At 48.4% G+C, this 25,170-nt stretch overlaps 1 protein-coding gene across 3 annotated transcripts in view; it reads left to right on the top strand.

The window, feature by feature from the left end:
• The window catches only part of SMG6 (SMG6 nonsense mediated mRNA decay factor), a 98,953-nt gene that overhangs the window by 18,018 nt on the left and 55,765 nt on the right, over nt 1–25,170 (top strand). For 2 of the 3 annotated variants that reach the window (XM_055001784.1, XM_055001785.1), the window contains 3 exons: nt 439–500; nt 2,099–2,244; nt 24,446–24,562. In XM_055001784.1, coding sequence (XP_054857759.1) covers nt 439–500; nt 2,099–2,244; nt 24,446–24,562 — 325 coding nt within the window. Of the gene's footprint in view, nt 1–318; nt 378–438; nt 501–2,098; nt 2,245–24,445; nt 24,563–25,170 lie in introns of those variants that run through there. The other variant, XM_055001786.1, reaches the window with a different exon arrangement.

The raw sequence follows: 25,170 nt of genomic DNA, 5'->3' as shown, positions 1-25,170 counted from the left end.
TTGAAAAAAATCTCCCTTACTCTCCAAGCTGCGCTCCAGTCACTCTGTTTTCCTTGCAGGGCTGGTTGTTTTGTGGGCTCTTTGCTTGCAAACAGAACTCCGCTGCAGTAGGGGGATGGGGACCCAATGAGTCCCAGCAGAGGTTGGGAAGAGGAAGTTCTCTCCCTGCTTGCGCGAGCCCTTTGCAGAGGTAGCTGGCCGCCAGCAGAGGGTGCCGTACACTTGGCGTGGATCCCCAGCCCAGCTGTTTGGCACTCGCAGAAGAGGGCCGGGGCACGGCCATTTGGTTCCCATCTGCCTACCCACCCCCACATCCCGGCCAGGTTATCCTGTCACCCGGGACCGTGAGCTCGTTCACAGGAAAGGGGAGAAAGAGAGTGAGTTTAAATTGTTTTCTCATCTTCTTTGCCATCTCTTTTTTTTTTCTTCCCCATGCAGCTGAACAAAAGGCTTGTCCTGAGTTTTCTACATGCCCATGGGAAGCTGTTTACCAGGATTGGGTAAGGCTGCAGGATGTTTGTTTTATTTTCCTACATTACGAGGCCTTTTGGAATTTAATATTGTTAGCAACTGGGCTTGTGTTTGGAGCTGAGGGCACAGGGCGTGAAGCCGGCAGGCCTGGCCCCTTCAGCCTTCTCTTGAGGGCAAGGCAGGGGTGGGCCTGTCAATTTTTTTGAGCTGTGGGTGAGGTCGGGGCAACAACTACAACAATAGAGCTCTACCTATGCCCCTTGATCTCGTGCAAAAACTGCCCTAATGTATCACATCCCTGGCCTGTCTTATCCTATGAGATGCCTTTAGGAAGCCCTCAAAGAAGGGCCCGGAGGTGAAAAGCTCTCCCTCTTGTTTGTCCACACAATATTTAAAGGTAGGCTGCCTCAGTACTTGGAGGTTCCATTTAGTTCCCATGGCTGATCCTCATAAATAAGCCTCTCTTCCTGGAGTTTTTCTTGCAAATTGATTTTTTTGAATTAGCATTTCAGTGTTGAGCAGTCCTGCATTGCCAACTTTTCCTTCCCCCAACTGCAGAATGATTGGCATGCCATTCCAGGAGAGCCTCCTGGCAGAGAGCAAGCCCCTTCTCTTGGCATCTAGGGGCAACTGGGCATCTATCTGAAGAGGGCTGCCCTTGTTGGCCGTTATGGGACACATTAAATAAATGCTTAACTTGCCCTGTGCTCCCCCTGCACCAAATTGGATTTCGATTTCTTTTTTTTAAAAACTGGAAAGGGAATGGCCAAAAGGCCCACTTGGGTCCATGTATGGTGTTTGGTGCATGTGCGTGCAACACACACACATTCACACCACTTCCTTGCAATGAACATGGAAGTTGTTGCTCCATCTCTTCTCAGAGACCACTTCTAAAATAACAGCATTCTCTTCACACTCTTCATAGTACCACTCTGTCTGGAAGGTCGGGATGATTCTCTTCGAAATGAGGGCGTAAGGCTGAGAGCCGTAATGTTTTGGACAGATTTGCCGCTGCCTTTTGTTCATGCCCTGCTGGGAGACCTATGGACTTTCTGAAGCAGTCACTGAGCGCTGGAGGCCTGTGATTTGTGGCTTCGTATCACACTAGTGTGCCTGCTGGACGGGAATGGCAGAGAAATGCTCAGTGTAGTTCCTTCATTTCTGAAAGCGGAAACGTGTTAGGCAGGACTTTGGAGGGGTTGAGAACAGGCTCTTCAGAGAGTCAGGAGGCCTCCCTCGGTCACCTTGGCTGTGCTTGAGGAACTTCTCAAGAGTGTCTTGCTGGCTGTTCTTATTGAGAAATTGTTACATAGCTACTACATTTATATCTGGCCCTTCTTCTGACAAATTAAAGGTGGTTACTTTCTCTTCCCCATAGTATCTACTTTTACAATCATATGAGGTAGAGAAGATTCACACATACAGAGGAATGAATGGACTGTAGGTGACGGCCTAATTTTCAGTTGCTGTGAGCCATTGGGCTGGCATACCCACAGATTATAAAATTAGGTGGTGAGTGGCAAAGGTGTTGACAGGAAGCAACAAGTGTGGGGCATGACATCTAAAACCTTGCCAGCCTCGGGTTGTGGCTTTAAATGTTCATGTTGCTCTTTTTTGGCACCTGCAGAATGGAGACGTTCCCTACAGTGGCTGCAGAGGTTCTGAGTGAGTTCCAGGCGCTGCTGGAGCACAGCCCCCCACCCATCGGAAGCACCCGCATGCTGCAGCTCATGGCAATCAACATGTTTGCTGTGTACAATGCTCAGCCCAAAGGTATGGGCAGGGCCAGGTGGGGAGGGCCAGGGCTCCTGTGCATGTGGGCACAGGAGCAGGCTGAAAGGGGGCACGCACGCTTGGACTGTGTATCTTCTGTTCAGGTCTGTCACCTTCTTCAGATCTTGCTGGAGGGGGGGTTCTCATACCTAGGAAGACGTCTGAATATTGTGCAGGTGGCGGATCCCAGCAGGACTCCTGAATCATGTTGACTTCTAAAAGCAAGAAGCAAAGTTGGGCATCACAAGAGCCACTCTTACTCTTGGGCCCCTCTCAATTACCTTGGTGCTTTGCCATTCCTAGGCAGTGAGGTTAACCCGAGGAAGGCTGTGGTGTCCTCCCTGCTCCCAGCAGCCTTGGCTGTGTTTTGGAGGCAGTTAATCCTCACCCACCCTCCATATTCAATTAGTTAATTAAATACGGATCCCAGTCCACCAGGCCGTGCTCCTGCACAAGCCTCATGGAGGAAGTATGTTGGACTCTTGAGCAGCTCTCGTTAATTCCAGCTTGGCTTGTGCCTTACTGGTCAGATTTGTGTTTCTCTTACTTTGCCACCGGTATTGTGTAAGTTGTTGAGTTCTGTGTATTTTCCCGCAGTTTGATCTTTAGTGTCCAGCAATCCCTCCCCCACCAGCAAGTTCTGTTGGGAATGGGTATGTGTCTGCCTCCCCCAACGAATCCCATAGTTTCTCAGAACCGGGAGACACAATCCTTGGACACTTCCTGAGGGGGAAGCATCTGTGGGCTTTTCCCCTCCTCCCCATATGAGCTGGGGTGTGTGTGTTAAACCCAGCTCCAGGTGGCCACATCAATCTGTTTGGTAGCCATCCAGAGATCTGCTTAACAGGGAAGTGGTGGTATGTATGTGTGTGAGCAAGAGAAAGAGAGAGAGATCTGTAATTTGGGGGGAAATCAAGTCCTGCTTTGCAAGTGAGCTAATTGAAGCCGTGCCTTGTGGCAGGGCATCTTGGAGGGGGGGAAAGCCCTTCCCCCACCCACCTGTGCCCAATTTACTCCAATCTGTACTCCTTGGGCTTCCCTCTCTCTCTTTAATAATTTGTTTTATAATTCCTGAAATCAAACCCATCTCAGACATACTGTTCTATTTTACTGTATGGATTATACTTCCTGTAAATCACTGGAGGATGTTCATAGGCCACCGGCAGGATCACTTCCCTCATATACAGGCCGTGTTCTCCATCCTTCATACCAGTCTTTTATGCCTTCCCACCAGAGCAGCCAAAGGGCATTTCTCAGCCTGGCTCTGAAGGTCGCATTTGGTTATGATAAACTTGTGTGCCTTATGGTTGCCTCCAACTTCTGCATATGTTGATCTTTGCCCCTCTGCAGTCAGTTAATTTCTAAATGAACAGGTGTTGCAGCTTACAAGTTGTTCCCTTGGGAGCTGGATGTGATTACTTGGGGATGGGATTTCAAGCATGCTCAAGGGTATTCTCATCTTTGCATGTTCCAGATCTGAATTGCTAGGATACACTGTATTGAGCAGCAGAGTGTGTGCTTTTTGTACCTCAAGGTCCCAGTTTGAAAGGATGCTGGGTACCATGCCTGACCAAGGCCTTTCAGTGCCTGATACCGGGGAGAGATACTGGGTTCGGTGGTCAACTCTGTGTGGTCCTGAAAATAGGATCTGGACCAAGGAAGGATCACGACTCTGTGGAAGAACCACTGCTTCAAGGCAGAAGGTCCCAGGTCCAACCCCTAGCATCTCCAGTTTAAAAGGATCAGGCAGTAGGTAGTGTGAAAGATCACCACCGGAGACCCTGGAGAGCCGCTGCCAGTCTTGAGTTGACAATATTGACCTTTATGGACCAAGGGTCTGATTCCGTATAAGGTAGGTTTACATGTGTCCCGTTGAGTTCTGGTATTGTTGAGTTGGAGGATATAGACTCTCTGAGGCTAGATTGTAGCCCTCATGGGGGAAGGATCTGTGTATCAGGCAGAACAAAAGCTGCGAGCCTTTCCCCCAGCACTCTGTAGGGCTTTCTGTTATGCAATGGGAATGTCACCTTGTTGTTCCCTTTTTTATCCCTCCAGCCTTTGGTGAGCTGAGTTCCAGAAAGACAGAGGCAAGTTGTGAGGCCAAGGACATGAGAATGCTTCCTTACAGGTGGATGATGACCCCCCCCCCCAATACTGCTGCCTTTTTTAGCAGCCCAGATTGACAGCTTTGCAGCAGCGGCAAGGTCCTTTCCCATTGGCCTTTATGCAGAGGCCAGGGTGCTTGACCTACCCAGCATTGCAAGCCTTGCAGACATCTTGAGAAAACAGGCTAACCACACTGAGCACATGTGAGCCAGGCTGCGTTCCGAGCAGTCTGGTTCTATCGGTAAAAATAACTCCATGTTCTGCTGTGCCTTGGTTTGGTGGCGTTTTAAAATTAGGTTCCTGTGAGGGTTGACTTGACCTCAGGCTCCCCATAGCAGAAACGGCCCGGGGGGAAGTGGCCCCCAGCCCCCACTCTCACATTCCATTGGCCCATCAGCAGCCCTAGAGATGGGGGTCCAGTCTCTGGGTGAGTCTGAAACAGATTGAGCCCTGCTTGCCTAGACATGGGAGAAATGGGGTTTTGCAAAGGTCTCTTTCCCCTTCCTGTTGGATGCTGGTTTTGAGGGCAGTTAGTTTCTAGCAGAATAACCACCGGCAGAACTTTGAGCTGACTAAATATCTGCCCTTTTACAGCGTCATTAACTGCTTGTATTTATATACATCTGCATATTTCCTCGATTGATAGCTAACCTGGAATACCACATCTCAGTTGTCACCTTGGAGGTAGCTGTGTGAAATGTATAGCACCACTTGATGTTGCCAGCTAGTAATTCTTGGTGCTAGTGTAGATTTGGCATTTCTTTGTAGCATGTTCAGGGCATGAGTCTTTTTGGTAGCGGCTTTTCAAGTGTGGAATTCCCTGCGGAAGGAGAGATCCTTGATCCAGATGATCGGCCCTCTTAGAACTTTCTGAAACGGCTCGGTTTGTTGTGTTCATTGGCTTTTTCTGTTGAGAGGTTTTTAATGGTTTTATGGTTTTGATTGTTTGGTGTTGGTGCTTTATTTTCCCCCCAAATAGTTGCATTCCATTTTTTAGTTGTGACTGCCTTAAATTTTTGGGCCAAAAGAATGGTACTTGAAGGACTGTCCATTCCCATAATATCTAGCCTGGCACTCAAGATCTGCTTCTCAAGCCCTGCCATCTCTGTCCCTACCTTCAGAGGTGAGGCAGGGCATTTTCTGTGTTGGCAACTCACCTCTGGAACACCTTTCCCCTTTCTCCTCACCTGGCATCTACTTTACTTTGTTTTAGGTGAAATGCCAAAAACACATTTTTTTAACCAGACTTCTAATTAGGAGATTTATCTTACCAGCTTTTTAATGGTCTGCTTATGTTTTATAGTTTTTATGTTGTTACGTCCAGTGGCTTGTTTTTAATGGCTTATTATATTGCGATGTTATTTCAAATATAAACTGGGCAAAAGCTGCACCTGGCCATGCTCACTTCCAAAAAACACTTGGACTCCAGGAACAGTGTTGGCAGGTAGCGTGCTGGGGGAATCCTGTTCTAAATATATAAAAGCAGAACGCAACTTCAGTTTGAGATGTAGAAAGAAGTGTGACAATCTACAACATAACAAAATCACTTAGTGCATGGAGCCCATATGGTATTAGTGGTTCATCTATCATAGCAGGACTGAGGAGACCCCAGTTCAAATCCCCACTCAGCCACAAACCTCATCAGGTGACCTTGGCCAATCACCCTTAGTCTGGCTCCTTGATTTCTGCAGTTTATATGGAAGTAGCAAAACATCCTTGCTGCCTCTGGCATTCTGTGCATAGCCTGTGGCCACTCGAAGGTTGTGACTCCAAATTCTGAGAGCATACCTCTTGTTCATTGCTCTTCCCTCCCCCGCACCCCTTGAGCAAAGCCTTGTGGACTGTTGCGGGGGCATAAAGTCTGTCTCACCTATTGACCACACTGTATATGCTCCTTCTGCAGGAAGCCGCTCAAGGCAGCTCTCACAACATAAAATTAAAACAGTTGAAAGTAAGCAAAACTAATTCAAACAGCAAAAGAAATCCAGCAGCCAAAGGCTCCAGCGTAAAAACAAAAGCATGTTAAAAATACAGAAGCCCACCAAGTGAAATGCAGGCCAGTAAGGCCATAAAAGATACTAAAATGGCTGAATAAGAAGTGGAATAAAAATTCAAAGCGTTTTGACGTTGCACCTGAGGATCAACGGATCAGGAACCAGGGGACCCTCTCAAGGAGAGTATTCCGAAGCCAAGGGTCCACAGCTGAGAAAGCCTTTTGTACTTGCCCTACCTACCACCTCACCTCCATGAGTTTGAGTACAACGCTGAGGGTAGACTACTGATTTTTCTCTGAAGACTGGGGGATGTGGCCAATGCAGAGTGATGCTTCAGAGGCACCCAGGGTCACCCCCACCCCCTCCCCAACTGTTCTTGGATGTCTGATAGAGCGGCAGGCCTCTGTAGGGCTTTGGGCCTGCTGTTTCTCACCCTCATGCCTGTAAGCTGACCTCAGACATAATAGAGGGAAAACATGGAAATCAGGTAAAATTGTGGAATTAGTTGTGAATTTTAGGTTGAAATGTCCTCTTCCCTCTCCCCTCTGCTCCAGTTAATCTCTGTAGTTGAGCACAGGAAAGATGGAGTCTCCTGCAGGGCCCAATGTGGTTTCGTTTGCCAGTTAGCATCTTCATCTCAAGCAGAGCTTTCTCGGTGGGAAATGAGCAGTGGTCCCTGACCTTTTTTTGGGCCTTGGAGCCGCTGAGCTGCAAGTACATGAGAGGAAGTCAGTATGGTGTCACTGCATGTGTACCAGTAGCAACGCCTTCCAAAAAGCAGCAAATAATAATGACGAGAGTCATCTGACCCACCTGAGGGTTTTGATCCATGGGCTGAAGCGCTCAAGTTTTGCCTGACAATGTGTTGACAGTCACACGTTAGGGCGCAACATTCTTGTTTGCCTGGGCTGTTGGAATTTTTATCCCACATTTTAGTTGCCTATTTTAACATCATCTGTGGTTTAATGCCATTTTTCTTATTGTTTTTATGCTAATTTTATGGTGTTTTCTGTTCCTATTCTTGGCTGCTGCTAGTTTCATTGGCTGCTGGATTTGTTGTCAGGGTTAGTCTCACTAAAGATGGGGTCCTGCTGGATTAGATCAGTAGATCATCTAGTCCAGCATCCTGTTTCACACAGCAGCCAACCAGTTGCTCTGGAGGGCCATCAAACCAGCCCAAGGGCTGAGAGGAAAATGTGTTACAGTTGTCCATATGCCAATGCTTTAAGTCTCTGAGCCGAGATGAGGGAGCTGGAGTGCTTGAAACATGGTGTAATGGTGGGAATCAGTGGGATACAGTCATTCCTGGATATAATCTCTGTAGACTGGACAGGGAGGGAGGTGTTGCATTTGGTGTAGTAGTTAAGAGCAGCAGGACTCTAATCTGGAGAGCCAGGTTGGATTCCCCACTCCTCTGCTTGAAGCCAGCTGGCTGACCTTGGGTCAGTCACAGCTGCTTGGAGCTCTCTCAGCCTCACCCACCTCACAGTGTGATTGTCGTGAGGATAATAATAACGCACTTTGTAAACTGCTCTAAGTGAGCATTAAGTTGTCCTAAAGGGCGGTATACAAATTGAATGTTGATGTTGTTGTTTTTATTATTATTATATATCAAAAAGGGCATGGAGTCAAAACTAGGAAACATTGGGGGAATAAACTCCACCACAGAAACACTGTGAGTAGAGGCACTGGACCCTGCAGGTTCCTTAAAAGTAAGGGTATCCTGTTCCCCCCTTCCCGGATCAAATCTTTGAGGGTGATCTCAAGATGGAGAAGGAAATAAGTGACGCGGCTAAAGCAGAAAATGTGATACTGGGTGACTCCCATTGACTGGGTAAATGTATGCTGGAGTCATGCTGTAGAAATGAGATCCCTAGACGTCATGAATGACTGTGCATTGGAGCATCTGATCACAGAGCCAACCAGTGGGTTAGTGATCTTGGTGTGAGATGTAAATGTTGTTACACCATTTGGGAATATCGGCCATGATGCTATTACGTTCAGCATTCATGTCAGTGGAAAGTTGCCCCAAAAGTCCGAAACAATCGCACTTGATTTCAAACATGGAACTTAACATAAATGAGGGGACTAGTCAGAATTTTTATTCTTTATTTATTTATAGTCCACCTTTCTCACTGAGATCCAATGCGGATTACAACAGTATAAGTGAAAATGCAATATAAACAATAGCTAGGACGTTCACTGAGCAAAGTACAATAATGAACAACAGTCAGGACATTCAGGGAAACAGCTATGATAGGGAATAGTAGCGGAAAATTTTTAAACAAGCTTAAAGCCAAGCACAGAGATGAAATCTATCTGAAACAAAGCAAAACTAATTTCCATGGCATGTTTAGCAGCGTGGAAACTCCCTAGTAGGCACATATCTACTTCAGCCGACATTATTCAGTATTGCATAGTGTTTAGTCCCTGTCTCTACCAAGACATCTCTCTGAGCTATTTCTTATGACATAGCCCTATAATCTGGGTAGAAAGCCCTCCTGAATAATTCAGTTTTGCATAGATTGCAGAAAGCCAGGAGAATGAGCCATTCCATAAGGTGGGGGCCACCATAGAGAAAGCTCATGTGCAGGCAGCTGTTGATTTTGCCCAGCTGCAGGGTGGTATCTGCAGAAGGCCCTCACCAGATGAGTGAAGCTGCCATGGCAGAACATAGAGGGAGAGGAGGTCACACACATATGAGGAGCCAAGGCTATGAAGAGCTTTAAATGTGATAGTTGTGACCTTGAATTGAGCCTAGTTATTGATGGGATGCCAATGGAGTGACTGCAGAATGGGAGTGTAGTCAGTTCCCTTCAGGATGCTTAGAAGCTATTCAAAACTAAGCTTATTGATATCCAGATAGAATGCATGCTTCAAGTTTGGAAAACTCCTCCTAAAAGAATACCCATGTGGTTAATGACCTACATCAAGAAAGCAATAAACAGTTAGAAGGCTTTGCTTAAAAAGTGTGAAGTTTACTCCCATGAATGGAAATGAGCATAGGGTCTGACAAAAGGTAACAATTGGCAAGCAAAAAGAGAATTTGAGGAGCAGACTGCTAAAAACAAGAAGCATTTCTTAAGTATATCAGGAGTAGGAAACTGGTCAGGGAGGCATTTGAGACATTGGATGAGAAAAGAACCAAAGGATTGCTAAAGGAAGATGGGGAGATGAAGTCTTTGCTCTGTTTTCACTGTGGAAAATACACGGCATGTATCCACAGCGGAGCTGCTGATCTCAGAAAGGGAGACTGGAGAACTGAGTCTAATTGAGGTGATGAAAGATCAAGTTCTAGGACTATTGGGCTGTTTAAAACAAGTAAGTCTCCTGGTCCAGAAGGCCATGGATCTGAGGGTTCTTAAGGAGCTCATGTGTTGAAATTGTTGATCTAATAACCAGTATATGTAATTTGTTGTGAAAATCAGACTCAGTACCGGAGCACTGGGAAGTAGCAAATGTTACACTGATTTTTTAAAAAGGGATCCAGAGGGGAACCAGGAAATTACCAGCCTGTTAGCCTAACGTCTGTCCCAGGCAAATTAGTAGAAATTGTTATTAAGGGTAGAATTAATAAGCACACAGAAGAACAAAGCTTGCTGAGAGAAAATCAGCATGGCTTCTGCAAAGGGAAGTCCTGCCTCACCAGTAGCTTGGAGTTCTTCAAGAAAGTGAACAAGCATATAAATAACAGTGATCCAGTAGACATTTGTATACTTGGACTTCTTTTGTCAAGGTACTCACGGATGATTCCTAAGTGATTTTAGCCATCATGAGATAAAAGGATTAGGGATTGAAATGTGGTTCAACTGGAGAGCCAGTTTGGTGTAGTGGTTAAGAGCACGGGACTCTAATCTGGAGAGCCGGGTTTGATTCCCCACTCCTCCACAAAGCCAGCTGGGTGACCTTGGGCGAGTCACAGTTCTCTTGAGCTCTCTTAGCCCCACCCACCTCACAGGGTGATTGTTGTGGGGTAATAATAACACTTTGTAAACCGCTCTGAGTGGGCATTAAGTTGTCCTGAAGGGCGGTATATAAATCGAATGTTATTATTATTATTATTATAAATGACAAGAAGCAGAGAGTAGGAATAAATGTTCTCACAATGGAGGGAAGTGAGCAAAGGGATACCACAAGGATTGGTATTGGGGCCAGTGTTCATAAATGATCTGGTACTGGGGGCTGAGCAGCTATATTTGCCAATGGCCCCTAATTATTCAGGATGATGAATGGAAGTTCACTGTAGATACAAAGTAAGATGGATGCACAATGGAACAAAAATCCCAAATTCAAGTATATGCTGACAGGGTCTGAACTTGCTAAACTGAGGCAGGAAGTGGATGGGTTGATAAAAATGTCGATTCAGTGTGTGGCTGCCACGTAAAAGGCAAACTCCATTCTGGGGACCAGCACATCCTTCTCTATCCTGTCTGTAGAGTTCATGTTCAAGGATAACTGTATCCCCATTCCAACAGATTTCTGAAATACCCACTATTACGTATGTTATCAGTTAACACCAAGCTCTCTACCTCCCTAATCTGGGCTTGGAGGCTTCTATCATTGGCATGTAGGAAAACACTCCTTCCCAAGAGGCCTTGTCTCATTTCCCTTTGGTCTCCTCACACATCTGTCATTTACTGTCCTACTCTGATTCTCAAGTTCTTGCCTGCTCCTACTAATATTACCTCAAGCACTTACCCCATCATGAATGGTCTCCACTCTGGGTTGCCCCAGCTCCTATCAGTTTCCCCCAAGGAGTTAAGTTTTAAATTGGATTACAGTTCTTTTATTCTATTTTTGAAAGCCGCCTCAAGCAGGAAGAATATAAATGTTCTAAATACACTATAGAGCTTCCTGGTGGCTCTATAGTGACCCCTTCTTGGCAGCCACTTGGGCAGCTCTTTCCATGTGATGTCTTCGTAGTTCTGACTTTGTGCATTCTTTTTTTGGGGTGTGTGTGTGTTGGAAACCAGTCCTAAAACTGCCAGGGGCTTCTCCCAGGCTTAAAAACAGCTTTGTCTTTCTCACCCAGGCTGGGTACTGAATCTTTATCACCTCTTCCAACAGGGTTGCAGTATTTCTCCAGGTGCTGGAAGGGCATCTGCAAGCAGACAAAATTCTGCCTCTCGTCAGGCAGTTTTCTCTGGGCACCTCCCTGGCCAGAACTTTGGGGGCTCAGGCTGCTAAGGGAAGAGGGCACAAGGGCCTCCGGCCAAGGCTAGCAGGATTGCCTTCCTCTTGAAAGTGTGCAGAGCAGAAGCAGCCTGCCCAGGCCCATCTGCATTTGCCGAGCGAGACGCACTGCAGCTGCTGTTGCCGTGAGTCCCTGGCAAAGCAAGGAGCCGCTGTCTGTTGGGGTTTACTGCTGTCTACGTTGAAACATGGCTGGGGGTGTGGGGGGGGGGTTAGTGGCATGGTGCCAGCCCCAGTTAGCCTGGCCTCCCCCCAACCTTCCCCGGTCCACCCCCCTTGCTTTAAAGTCACATTTCCAGGCCAGACATAGAATTAATCTCTGGGCACTTCAGATTGCTGGCAGCCCAAAGCAGGATGTGGGATTTTTTTTTCTCCCTCTCTCTCTCTCTGTGTCTTGGCTGACTTTTTTACCTCTCGAAGAATTTGGAAGGGCCGTGAGATCCCCCCCCCACCCTGGTGCCGTGCAGCTTTTCTGCACACTGATCGCCCTGCTGTGGCTTCACCCCTAATAGATTTCATATGTTGATGCCGTTGACATCAGTATCAAACTATTCTACATGTGATCTGGTGTATTTCCTGCAGGAAATCTGCAAGATATTTATTAAGGACTAATAAAATAAGCCTCTCCCGAGCTTTAGGTAGTTTTCAATTGTTCACGTCTCCTTCGTTTCCTTTTATCAACCAGGGTTGGTTGAGGTTTTTTTCTTTCGGTTCCCCCCCCCCCACTTTCTCTCAGCCTATGGCAAAAGGCTCAGCACTTGCCAATACACTTTAAAGGGGGGTGTTGAGGGGGGGGGGGTGAATCCACAAACTTGTGTCTTACGGGAACTAAAAACATCAACCTGTTGCGTATCTCTTTCCTAGTGCTCTGTGTGCGGATCCTTTTTGGTGCTGATGTTTCAGAGCTGCCAGGATCCATCTCCTGGCTTTCCTGCCCTTTCCTTTCACTCACAACTGGAGCCAATTAGCTTCCAAATTAAAGTAATCCTGGTCAAGAGCTGGGCCGTGTTTCCGAACTGTACTTGTGGATCTGCGGGTGCTGCAGACTTGGATGTTTGGGGGAGGCGGGTCCTGGTTCCCGCAGCAGTTTTTGTACAGGGCTGCTCTCCCACCCAGGGCTGGAGCAATAGGGACCTGTGGAGCTAAAGCCCTTCCGTGGCCACAGGCCATGTGTTGTCCAGCAGGGGACTGTGGCAGGAGGTGTGGCATCAGCCTTATCTGAGAATAAACAAAATGGAATCTTTTTCTATGCCACCTTAGGCTGGGATTATTTTAGCTTTTATGTTTTACAGAGAACTTCATCTTTTTTCAGTTTTTGAGAAACAATTTCTGTGCCAGTCTGAAGCTTGCAAAATGTGACGCTGTTAGACCCTTGATGTTGGGAGTTCTGTGATTTGATCTGATGTGTAATTTAGCCTCTGAAGGGTGGTGGGTGTGGAGGATCATATTAGGGGATGCTGTGACACTGGGGGCTGATCAAAAACGGCCCCCTCCCTGATAAGAGGGGGAGAAAGACAGCTGCAGTATGGATCTTTGTTTCCTTCCGTTTACCGGGGTTTGCAGCAGTAAGAAGGGGCATTTTTGAACAGGGGAGCAACTAAGAGGGGAAGAGTTGACATCCTTTCCCCAGCACCAGTGATCCAATAAAAGTCTGCCACCGCCACCCTGTCAGAGAACATGGCTCGTGTTCCAGTGTTTCGTGTCACTTGGCGCGGAGTGGCTCCTCTTCCTCCTGTTTGGTCACTCTCTGCTATGGCATGTCTAGTTGTGCTGCTCACAGAAGGGAAGCCTTGGCTGGCGTTTGCATCAGCTGGGGTGTGAGGGGCAGGCCGTGGGATGGGAGACCAGGACAACATATTGCACAGGCCGTGCCCAGGCTGCCCTCTAATATGGAACAGGGATCCTTGGCTCTCAGTTTCCATTGAGTGCTTTGGCAGAAGCTGCAACCGGAGCTTTTTTATTTTTTAAAAAAAATTTATTAGCACAGACATTGGTGGGTAATTTGGCCCTTTGGCAGCAGCCAGATCTGAGATTAATAACATAAAATCTCGTTGCGCTCTGTCTTTATTTTTTGACCAGCCGCCGTCAAGGGATTGTTTGCCGAGCTGGGTGGGGTGGGCTGCCTGCCACTGTGCCTGGCCTGTGCCCATCCTGGAGGGTGTCTGATGCTGGCACTGGAAGAAAGGAAGCCTGCTTTTCCAGGAACCCTGCTCTTTCTCAGCTTGATAAGCGTTTAAATGAAATGCTGCTCGATTGGAATTGGCAGGGCATCCTCATTCTTTTGTCTGTCTGTTTATTTTTCCCCTCATCCCTCCACATGTGTGCTGCAGCCTGTAGATGAGGCACCCTGAAGAATTGGAGGCCAGCGGCAGAAGGGCTCCACAAACACGCACAGAGCTCTGGTGGTAGCTGCAGGGCTCACCCCTAAATGACAAGGGCCTTTGAAAAGGAAAGGTCACTGCTCATCGTAGTCTCTCAGTGGAATGTCGGTGTTGGGAAACACGGCTGCCGGAGCCCCACCCTCTCTCCAGGCACACTCCTGAAATTGGCCTTGGGAGCTCAGGGAAGAGAAGGCCAGGGCTGGTGCACATTTCCTAGCTATTCACGTACAGCTGAGCATCCTCCAAATCTCAGCTTCCCTTCCTCCCCTCCTCCTCCACCCTTCCAAAGCAAAAGCAAGTTTCTAACCTTCACAGCTGCATAGATGGGCTAGAAAATATGTGGCTCCAGGCATCCAGTTGAAGTCTCAAAGTGAGCTAGCCAGCCCTTCCCTCCGCAGCAGAAGCAGACTAAGTGAATGCATGCAAATACACTTAATTGGCATGATGCCTATGACTGGACTCATTAGAAAACAACAACCCAGTAGCGATCAAAGCTACAGGCTGGCTGGATTTGAATGCAGAGGGCTAGCAGCTTGCCAGGGGGGCTCTCTCCACTAGCCGTGGAGTTGGCTGTCTGGTTTGCCAGGGCCAGTGGCACTGAAATCTCAAAACTACCAGTTGGGGCTGTGAGCCACCTCGCCCGGGGATTTCTTGACCTGTAGCCTCTCCCCTTTCTGGCAGACGCCCCCCTTTTCTTCCTCAGTTTCACATTGGTTCTTTCTCTCTCTTTTTGTCTATCTTTTTCCATCTCTCTGTCTCTCTTCGTAACAGTTTTTAATAATGTTTTAGTTAGTTCCAGCTTTTTCCCTCAATGGATCCCATTGGAAAATACATTTGAAAGGAAACAGTTATACACTTCCCTTCCTTTGAAACTCTGTTGGCACCTTTTCCAGTGCAGTAAACCATACAACATGGATTTTCAGAGTTTCCAAACACAGACATGCTGGCGTTAAATTTATGAAAAAATATTTTATTCGGCCGTGTACTTGAGTGCAAGTCTCAGAGCTGCTGGTCAAAGTTGAAACTGAAGCTCGACTTGGAATTGCCTTCCCCACCTCATCAGGAGATGTAGTGGCAGCAGCTGCCTGGCCGTGTCGCTGTGGCCAGCAAGCAGTGCTCTGGGGGCACGGGGTGAGCATCTCAGAAGAAAGACATGGGTAGAAGACGCTAGGAGCAGAGCTAAAAGAATTGACAATCTTGCAGACGGAGCAGACCTACCTAAGTCCTCATTTTGCGCAGTTTATTCTGGGTTTGCTAGGCAGGAAGCACCGGGAAGGAGATTTATGAGATGCTGAAGCTCTGATGTTGGCTATCCAAGGGCGTTTTTTTTTTACATGGAAATGATTTGTGGGCTATAGCAGTTAGTGTCAAAGTAGGATCTGGGAGATGCAGGTTCAAATCCCTAGTCAGCCATGTAGTAAAGAGTCTAGTAGCACCTTTAAGACTAACCAACTTTACTGTAGCATAAGCTTTCGAGAACCACAGTTCTCTTCATCAGATGCATAGAGGGTATGAAGATCCATTATTTGCTCTTCATACCCTCCATGCATCTGACGAAGAGAGCTGTGGTTCTCAAAAGCTTATGCTACAATAAAGTTGGTTTGTCTTAAAGGTGCTACTGGACTCTTTACTACTTTGCTACTACAGACTAACATGGCTAACTCCTCTGGATCTACTCAGCCATGAAACTTGTTTGGGTGACCTTGGGACAGTCACTCATTCTCAGCTTACCTACCTCTTGGGGTTGTTGTGAGGATAAAGTGGAGGAGAGGAGAGCAGTGTGTGGAGCCATGAGCTCCTTTGAAGAAGGGTGAGTTAAACAAGCATGGGATAAATAGACCTGGGGGAAGCTGAGTTTTGAGTCTGGTTCATCATTCTATGCACCCACTAAATTGCCACCTTTAATCGGTGTCCCAGAAACAGTACAAATTAAAGCAAATGTGTAAAAGAGGGGGCAGAGGCATTCTTAGCTCTAGCTAAGTTGCTAACAGTAGAGTTGATCTGTGTTTACCTGGCTTTGTGCATCTATTACAGATGTCTGCTTTGGCAGCTGGATGTGTGTGTGTACATAGGTAGGGACATAGGCAAGATCAGGGCTTTTTTTCTGGGGAAAGAGGTGGGGAAACTCTCACCACTTGTATGCTTCCGGGACTGCACGATGACATCACTTTCAGGAAGTGACATCATCGTGTAGGCGGTGGTTGCCCCGGGAGCGCTTCTGTGCTCCATGGGGGGGGGTCCAATTCGGCCCAGATAAGGCAAAATTCAGCCCAGAATGGTCCTCTCCGCCACGGGGGAGCACTCCCTCACCTGGCAGTGGCCAGATCTGGGCCATTTCAGGCTCACATTAGGCCAAAATGGCCCAGATCAGCCTGGAACAGGGTGCTGCTGCACGGGAGAGCACTCCCTCTCCTGGCAGCAGCCTAAACCTGGCTATCTACGGCCCGATCCAGGCCATTTTGGGCCAAAATGTGCCCAAAGTGGCCTGGAACGGGCTGTCGCTACACAGGAGAGTACTCCCCTGCTGGGCAGTAGCCCAGTCCTAGCGATTTTGGGCCCGATCCTGGCCACTTCGCTACTGATCCTGGCCATTTTGGGCCTGAATTGGTCCCCAAACGGCCAGGATTGGGCTGCTGCCAAGTGTGGGAGTGTTCCCTTGCCAGGCAGAGGCCCGATCCTGGCCGTTTTGGCCCCAATCCTGGCAGTTTGGGGCCTGAAATAGACCCAAAAAGACCAAAACAGTGCCAAAATGGCCCGGATCATGCCAAAATGGCCAGGATCAGGCTGGTGCCAGGCGTGGGAACCCTCTCTAGCCCAGCACCAGCCGGATCCTGGCTGTTTCAGCCGCGATTCGGGCCATTTTGGGCCCTAAATGGGCCCCAAACGGCCCTCCCAAAGGCCCAAATGGCACAGTAATGGCCCTGATCGGGGCCGAAACGACTAGGATCTGGCCAGGGCTGGGCAGGGGAAATGGCTGAAAGAGGCCATTTTTAAAATACCCACATGACAACAATTACGTGGGTATTTTTAAAAGGTGCTGGAATGCCGTTCTGGGGTTTTCCGGCTCAAAAAAAGCCCTGGGCAAGATGCAAGTTCATGGCTGCTTTCCTGTGCCAGCAGGTGTCCCAAGGGGCATTTCTCTGTTCCATCAGCTTGGCAGACATGCTGCTGAAGCCTTGGGAAGTTGTCTTGAGCAGGCAGAGCAGGAGCTGTTTTGTGTGGAATTTTTTACCCATTCCCAGTGGCCTCCCCCCCCCCCGATTTCCATTGCCCTGGGCCACGCACAGAAGCATTCGCCAGGAAAACTCTGAGTCTCCTCCTCTTGCCATAGTGCTCCAAGTAACAACTGCAAAGACCCGGGAAACCTTCCTTCTGCTATGTGCAGCAACTTGCAGGCCCTGCTGAGTGATGGAGACTCAGCCTGCCCAGGGCTTGTGTGTTCCCTCCCATCTGCTGGTGCCCCCTGGCCCGCATCTGTGGTGGCCAAACTCCTGGATCTGCCAGAGCAGGACTGCCTAGCCCATTTCTGTGGCAAGCTTTGTCTGTGTTCAAGTTGGAGAGCTGCAGGATGGGATGGGATAGGGTAGGCATAACTCTGGAGGAGTGAGTGACACATTGGTGGTCCCAGCACCTCCTGTGGGGAAAGAATATTGGTTGGTGCTATGCAGTGAAATCAGCACTTCTGGATTTTACAGCCTCTGTAAATCCCACACGGCAATCACCTGTGCTGATTATTCTTTTGCAAGGTTTCCAAGTCTGTGCAATTTCTTCTGCTCCTGCTAATCATGAGGCATTGAAGGGCTACCTGATGGGGTTTTGCTCAGCCTCCCTTGTGGCTTCTGAGATTCCTGTAGGCATTGCCCATGTGTGCTTACATGCACATCAGAATCAGGAGGGCTAGGGGCTAAACTAGAGGTTACACCTTTTAACGAGTTAGGTCGGAGGAACCCCAACCCAACTCTCATTTCCCTCAGTCAGATGGCAGCTGCTGTGAACTGATTTTCCCAGTGCTGCTTGGGCCTGATTTGGATCAAGACCGTAGTGCCAAGAGAGAAGGGGCTTCGGCCTCTCCTTCCGTGCAGTTTTCTTGATCCAAAATGGCCCAGATAGGCGCTGTTTGCTCCATTGTGGATGCTGCATGTGCTTGCTAAAAAGAAAGCAGCTGTGTCTTGTTTGGCCCTTGAATTCTCCGGAAGAGCATTTGGTGCTCTTTCATTTTCCCTGCAGAACTGGGGTGTAGCGTCACCGTGATCTTGGCTGACACGGCCTGGCAAGCGTGCCGCCTGTCTCCCCTGCTTTCTCTTGCTGCAAATCAGGTGGGGCTAACTGGACCGCCAGCCTGGACTCATGAGAGGGGGCAGATAAGCACGCCTGAGAAGAGAGTGGATGCTTAATGAGTCGGTGGCTTTTGAGGTGTTCCGGGCCACTGGCGGAGGAGCCTAGGGTGCCAACGTCTTAGAGTCCAGCCAGCAGTGGAGGCCAAGCGTGATTTCTTCTGGGCTGGTCCTCAGCCAGGCCGCTCTTCTCGATGCCTGCTTACTTGAGGGTGGCCACTCTGCTCTACCCGAGAGGTTTTTGTGGATCACCGTAGCATGTGTTCTGCCTGGAGAAAACCCATCACTGAACAGAGCTCTGGAAAACTGCTGCCAACCCTTGTTGAACTGTGGGGGACTCTCTTTCTGTCCCGCCCCATGTGGAAATGGTTTCTCGGCATGTTTGGGCTTTAGGGGCCTTTTCAGGAAATTTCTGAGAATAACATATTCTAAAAATGGCAGCCTTTTTCCACAGATACTTCCGGGAAGAGGCTGGGTTAATTTTAGCACTGGTGTGCCCTTTTCCCGTTCCAGGAGAAAACGCCCTCCAGGCAAAAGGCTCTTCCACGGAGAGGGGCTGCTCCAGCCTTTCGAGTGCGGCCTCTTGGAGGGCAGCGGAGCTTGGAGGGGTGCAGCCCCGAGGCTGTCCTCAGAATCACCCCACTTCCCCAGACCAGCTTCATTTGCACTCCACCTGGGGGGTGGGGGTGGGGGTCTGCCTGGGCAAGCGATTGAGGGAGCACAACCTTGTGCAGTTCGGCTTCCTGTGCAAGTCTCAGGCAGGCCTGCAGCATCGGCTGGGAATATGTCATTAATTTTTATACTTTCCCCTGTAAACCGTCGACCCTTTTTATGATGTCAGGAGGGATTCCTTAATTTTGCAGCTGCTTCCTGGTTACGTCAGAGGAGAGCCTCCTGTCCTAGAGCTGGGAGTTGCGCTCCCCAGGTGGGGGGGTTGGGGTGGGAGAAACAAATGAAGTGTTGAGTATCTAATAGCTTCCATGGGGAGTGCTGCTCCGTTCATGCCCCCTCCCACTTCCCAGCATGTCTCACCTTGTCCTCCTTCCCCTTCCCCAAGAATAACCAGAGTGCTTTGAAAAATGAGGAGGGGGAGCTTTTGACAGTTGCCCCTCCTCCTGCAGGATCCACAGGGGCTGATCCTGCCCAACTGTGAGTAGTGGTGAAGTGTTTGTCCTGGGACCTCAGGAACCCAGAGCTCTGCACCCCACCCCAGTCTGCAAAAAGATGCAACAGACCCCAGATGGAAGGAGGGATGTGTTTTTGGCTTTGAGCTCTTTCTGGGCCCTGCTTGCCCTTCTTTTCATGTCTTAGTGCAGGACTGCATTGGAACAATGATTTGGGGATTGTGGCATAATAATTTACGTTCTGTTTGAATGGAGAACTGTCCAAAGAAGTGTCTTAGAAGTTTCATCTGTGATCCAGCAGAATCAGTAAAATTACAAGTATCTCCAGGCCCCTGTTCGGAATATAGAGGTGGGATTGATACACACTAATTTTTTATTTCCAGGAATATGTCTTCCTTTGAAGGATTGTGAGCTCCGTAGAGGAAGGGCTTCCGTGCTTCGTGGGGGCTGGGCATTGGTTCACTTTTCCAGGCAGGGAGTTCCATAGGCCACGAGTTTTGCTTTTCAGTGGCAGGGGGGACTATCTCTTCTTATCTCAGTGGGCAGATTGCTCATCTAAAGAAGCATCAGTGGTGGGATGTGGCCATCACCACCTCAGTTGGGCAGATGAGACACCTCCCCCCCCCCTTAAGGAAGCATAGCTTCAGAGCTGGAGGGATTTATTTTGAGAAAGTAAAAACGGCATTTGCTGATGTTTCAGACGTGCTGACGGCATGGCGGGAGGGGGGGTGTCCACAGTTCTTTTACCCTTGGTCCCAGCTCTTCTGCCTTACATTGCTGCCCCCAGCCAGCAAGTTCTCCCTCCTACTCAGCTTTCTCTCCTATTCCATAATCTTGGTCTTTTGGCAGTAAGCGAATGGAAGGCTCTGACTGATTTCATTGCCTTCAGTGATGGTCCTAAATGGAACACTTAAGCACTGGGGAGGGTGGAGAGTTTGCCTCTGGTGGAGGGATCTGCATGTTGGGTACGTGTCCTGTGAATCACTTGGTGCTGGGGCTGCAGGGAAATGCCCCCAGCCAAGACTCTCTCTCCTTCCTCCCACCCTCTTCTGGGGCTTGCATTCCAATCTGGTTTGCATGCTGTCCTCCTCCTGATGCATCTCCCTGGTGCTGTGGGAGCATCAGCCTCCCCTGGAAGCTCTCCTCTCTTGCCCACTTCCTGCAGAAACCCAGCCATCTGGGGTGGGGGTTAGGGGGGGGTGCAGTGCCAGCACAGTCTGTCTGAGAGTGACTCACAAGACAAACACTCCCAGTGTCTGAGCAGTGATAAGGGGAGCAGCGGCTTAATGCCTCCAGGTGGTGTCAGCTTGCCTTCTCGTGCCTTGTTGGCCTAGCCAGCTGGTTGGAAAGGGGTGTCTTGTTCAGCGGCTGCAGGGTCACTGATGAGCCAGGCCAGCTCCCAGCATTACTTGACTTGTCTGGCCTGGCTGTCCAGGGAGGCATCTCCCCTCCAACCCCCACTGTGCTCCTTTTCTCCTTGGAGCAAATCTCCACTGGTTTCCACTCCCTAATCCTCAGGCCAAGCCCTCTTTTTAAATATTTACCAGCGTGTCCAGTGCACAGGCTTGGGTGAGATTGTGCACGCTTCTGAGCTTCACAGAACTTCTCTGCTTGGTGAAGTGTTCTGGGGAACTCAGAATGTTGCCCACCAGCCGGAGCAGGCTGAAGAAGCAGGTGAGAATGAATATCCGTACAACTCTTCCCTGGTTTGGATGCCTGCAGAAAGGCCTGCCTGGGGAGTTGGGGCTACAAGCGGGCTGAGGATGGTTCTGAAGCAGCCTGAAAGCTTAGCTTTTTGTTTGAAGACTGATGGGCAGCTCTCCATAACCCAGCTCTTGTTTCTCCTTGCAGTCCAGTCAGACTTGAGAACAGAAACTCTGGTGTTGACATCTCTGCTTCTCCTGCCCCAGTGGACAGCCTCCCCCCTCCCATCTCTGTGGCAGCCTGATCCCGTTGCTTCTTGCGACCTGGCCACACTGCCCTCTAGGAGGGTCTGGTGATGGTGTCCAGCACACCCTGGCGGGGAGGGTTGTGTTTATCACTTTTCCTGGAGATTATCTGTTTAAGCACTCCTTGACAGTTACAATAACAACAGCAGCGCTCTCAGTTTCCCAGCAGAAGGACACTCGCGGCTGCTGAAAGATGTATCGCGCTAATTAGAAATGCATAACATCCGGCCACATGGCAGCCTTCTCCCGGCCGCTCCATTTCCTGAGCCCCGACAACTTTGACGACAGTTGGTTTATGTTTTCCATGAATATTATGTTCTCCTGGAAACCAAAATGTCTCCCGCTACGTAAGAGAAGCCAGGTAGATTTATGGAGGCCGGAAGAGTGCCTGGCACTGGGACAGCAAGCAGGTCCAAATGAAGGACCATCCAGAGGGAAAGGAGTAAGGAGCCCGAAGACTGCCTTGGTCCAGTTGTGGGCTTTCACTCCTCCTCTGGGGTTCTGCTGGCCTTCCAACTGGCATACCTCATTTGGCTCAGGTATGGGTGATGGAAGGGGATGTTGTCAGCTGACTCCCTGGCTCAGTTGTACTTGGCCTTGACTTGGGGGAGAATGGCTGCCCCTCTGCAGTGTGAGTTTCCACTGTCACAGTTCTTCAAATGGGACTGTGCTTATGGTAGAGGGGTGCCCTATGCATCTGCAGCAGTTAATTTTCAGCTTTGTTGCTTAAACAATCCTCCCGCCCTGTCATCTTCCTCCTGTCTGCTTCCAAGGGCCCTGTGAGTTCTGACCTGTGCAGAAGGAACATCAGGTTGTCTTCTGCTGGCATAGCCCTCTTCAAGGTGGTGGTGGGGAGGCTTCTCTGTCCCAGTAGTCTTTGAGCAAGAGTCCAGTAGCACCTCTAAGACTAACCAAATTTTATGGTAGGGTATGAGCTTTCGTGAGTCACAGCTCATTTCTTCAAATACAAGAAGTGAGCTGTGCCTCACAAACGCTCATACCCTACCACATTTTTTTTCAGTCTTATAGGTTCTACTGGACTCTTGCTCTTTTCTAGTGCCACAAGCAGACTGTCACGGCTACCCATCTTGATCTCTCTCCAGTAGTCTTTGGTGCTTCTTGAAACCCAACACTATGTAACCAACCAGCAGAGCCATCCTAAGCAGAGTCAGCCCTTGACTTCAGTGAACTTAGAAGGGTGAAACTCTGCTTAGGGTTGCCCAGTTGGTCTGCTGCGCTTCTGGGCCTCCATTTCAAGACGAGCCCTAGTGACAGCCCTTGGCCTTCCAAGCCATGCCCTGAAACATCTTTTTCTTCCCTCTCCTTCCCACCAAACATCCAAACTGATAAAAGGTTCTGGGGCATTCAAAAGTTTGTGTTTTGTTTGTGTATGTATGTGTGTGTGTTTATTGGAATGTTGGTTGGTCTTAATAGGGAAGTATTGCCTGGCTGCTATTTTTAGAACATTTCATGTGCTATAGAAAGTGCCAGAGAGTCGCCGTTTAGACAAATGGCCATTTGCTGATGTAGGAAACGCAAACACTTGATTTTAGAGTCAAAATGGAAAATGCTTTATACGATGCTGAGAAAATGGTTATTGAAATTATTGCTATCAATTCTGCAAATTGTGCAGTGAGAGCTGCAAAAATGTAGAATTTGCAGGTTGCTCCAGAGTTTAGTTTTTTTAAAAAGAATCTTAGTACTTTTTAAAAAGAGAGAAAAAGCTAGTTTCTAGTCCTCATAGCTGCAAAGATGGGCTTGAAAGTTGCTGAGTAATTTCCAGTAAAATAAGCAAGCCAGATTTCAGTAGGGGGTTTGGGTGTGGGGGGCTACTGTGGTCAAAATAGAAATCTACAGGAAATCTACCTACAAGACTAATGTGGGAGAAGGGATCCTAATTTCCTCTCTGCTGTGCCCCATCCCCCTGGTGACTCCCTTTCCCCCCATCTCTACTGCCACTGGTTCTGCCCCCCTTCATTGGGGCCGATAGCTAGCTCCACTGCCTTGTAGTTTGGTGTCAGTTTGGGTTGCAACCCCAAATGTTGCCAGAATTCTATCTTTTCCCCGGTATTTGTATGTTTGCTGATGTAGGCAATTGTTGTTAATGTCTGGGGTGTTTTTAACTTCCTTTAAAAAATATCAATTGTGTATTTCTACAAACCTGGGAGTTCCTTGGGGCTTGCTCTCCTCTAAATGGTAGCTGTGACTGGCCCAACTTCGTTTTTTAAAACTCTGCGCAGGAAATGGTCCTTGCCTATTGGATAAATCGGTGCCTTTTCCAGCATTCTTTGCTCAGCAGGCTTGAGCTAGCCCAGCAGAAAATGCCCTCCAAGTGGTTTGCCTTCTGCTCTGCCCTACTGAGTCTTTAAAAAGTAATAATTAATTTGATTTGAAAAGAAAATGAAAAAATAAAAATTAGCCTCATAGACAATAGAAATAAACCTATGACAACAATAGTGAGAAATCTAGACATAAGCATTCATAAAAGGTTTCCAGATATCTAAAAATAAATTTATCCACAGTTATCTTCTCTGTGCCCCTCTTTTGAATATAAAGTCGTAAGGTCCTCCATCTGTTGAAGTACAGGAGATGGGCATTTGTCTCTCCAGTGATGTAATAGAAGTCTTTTAGCTACTGCAAGGGAATGGAAGATCCGTTTTTGTTGACCATTGATTAGGTTCTAGGTTATAGACGGGTAGTTTAAAAGTACATGAACACCCTCAAAAATCAATGGGCATTCTAATAAAAAATTAATACGAGTAATAACTTCCTCCCCAAAAGATCAAATAGCTGGAGATTTCCAAAGCATATGCTTAAGAGACACTGTCTGTCAGCTGCAGTGCCAGCAATTAGGCATTGTGTTTAGTATTTTACTAAAAACCCGCTGTGGTGTCCAGTGTACCGTAAGCATAATTTTTTGCAGACTAAGTTGTAGCTTAAGATCCATAGAAGAAATAGGTATAGTACATAAGGCCTTGTTCCGTCACTTTGGCAAAATTGGGTGATCTAGCTCTTTATCCTGTTAATTCCTGAAATCCTGCACATCGTACTTATTAGCTGACATAAAATATTTGATATCCTGGTGCAGAGCACTCATCTGCTGCTTGCTTTCACCCCCAGAGTGCCTCTCTGAAGACTGCCGCTCAGTGATCCAGGAACACGCCACAGCTCTTGGACTCTCCATGTTTGCCATATTAGTCAACCGCTGCACTGTCTTGCTACAAGAAGCCTCCCTCGGTAAGCAGGGCAGGGGTGAATTCTTGCTTGGAACAGTAGGCTGAGCTTGGGTGGCTCTGTGTTGCTGCTGAATCCCCAGTTTGCTTGCCTGATCTCTGCTGGGTTTCACCAGTGGCGCACTGCGTCCGGCATCATCTTTCTTCAGTGGCCAACCAGATGTCAGAGAAGCAGGCCATGAGGCCAAGTTTCCCCCTCCTGTTGTTGCCTTCCAGCAATTGGCATTCCAGGATGTGTCCTCATTTAGTCAATATGGCTAATGGTCACGGATGGACTTTCTCCTTAATGAATTTGTCCAGGCCCCTTGTAAAGTCATAGAACTTAGTGGCCATCACTACAGCTTGTGGCAGTGATTCTTGGCACCTGTTCTTTCAGATTCTAGATGTCAAAGGGAATGAATAAAGCTTGCATTCAGACAAGGAGACCCCAGCCTTTACCCCCCCCTCCCGCCTGCTCACGCACACACTTCTGCTCTCCTGCCTGTTAATGGATAAATGAGCCTCTCTGGTCTGGGTGCTTTTAATCCCCATTTTTGTTTAAATGGAAGCCTGGCCATGTGTATTCTGGCATCCTGCAATCACCCCCTCCCCCTCCCCTCAAGTGCAGGAATT

This window comes from Eublepharis macularius, chromosome 17, assembly GCF_028583425.1.
Source record: "Eublepharis macularius isolate TG4126 chromosome 17, MPM_Emac_v1.0, whole genome shotgun sequence".
Lineage (NCBI taxonomy): Eukaryota > Metazoa > Chordata > Lepidosauria > Squamata > Eublepharidae > Eublepharis > Eublepharis macularius.
The sequence above is the reverse complement of the archived record's forward strand: the minus strand, read 5'-3'. Positions and strand labels throughout refer to the sequence as shown.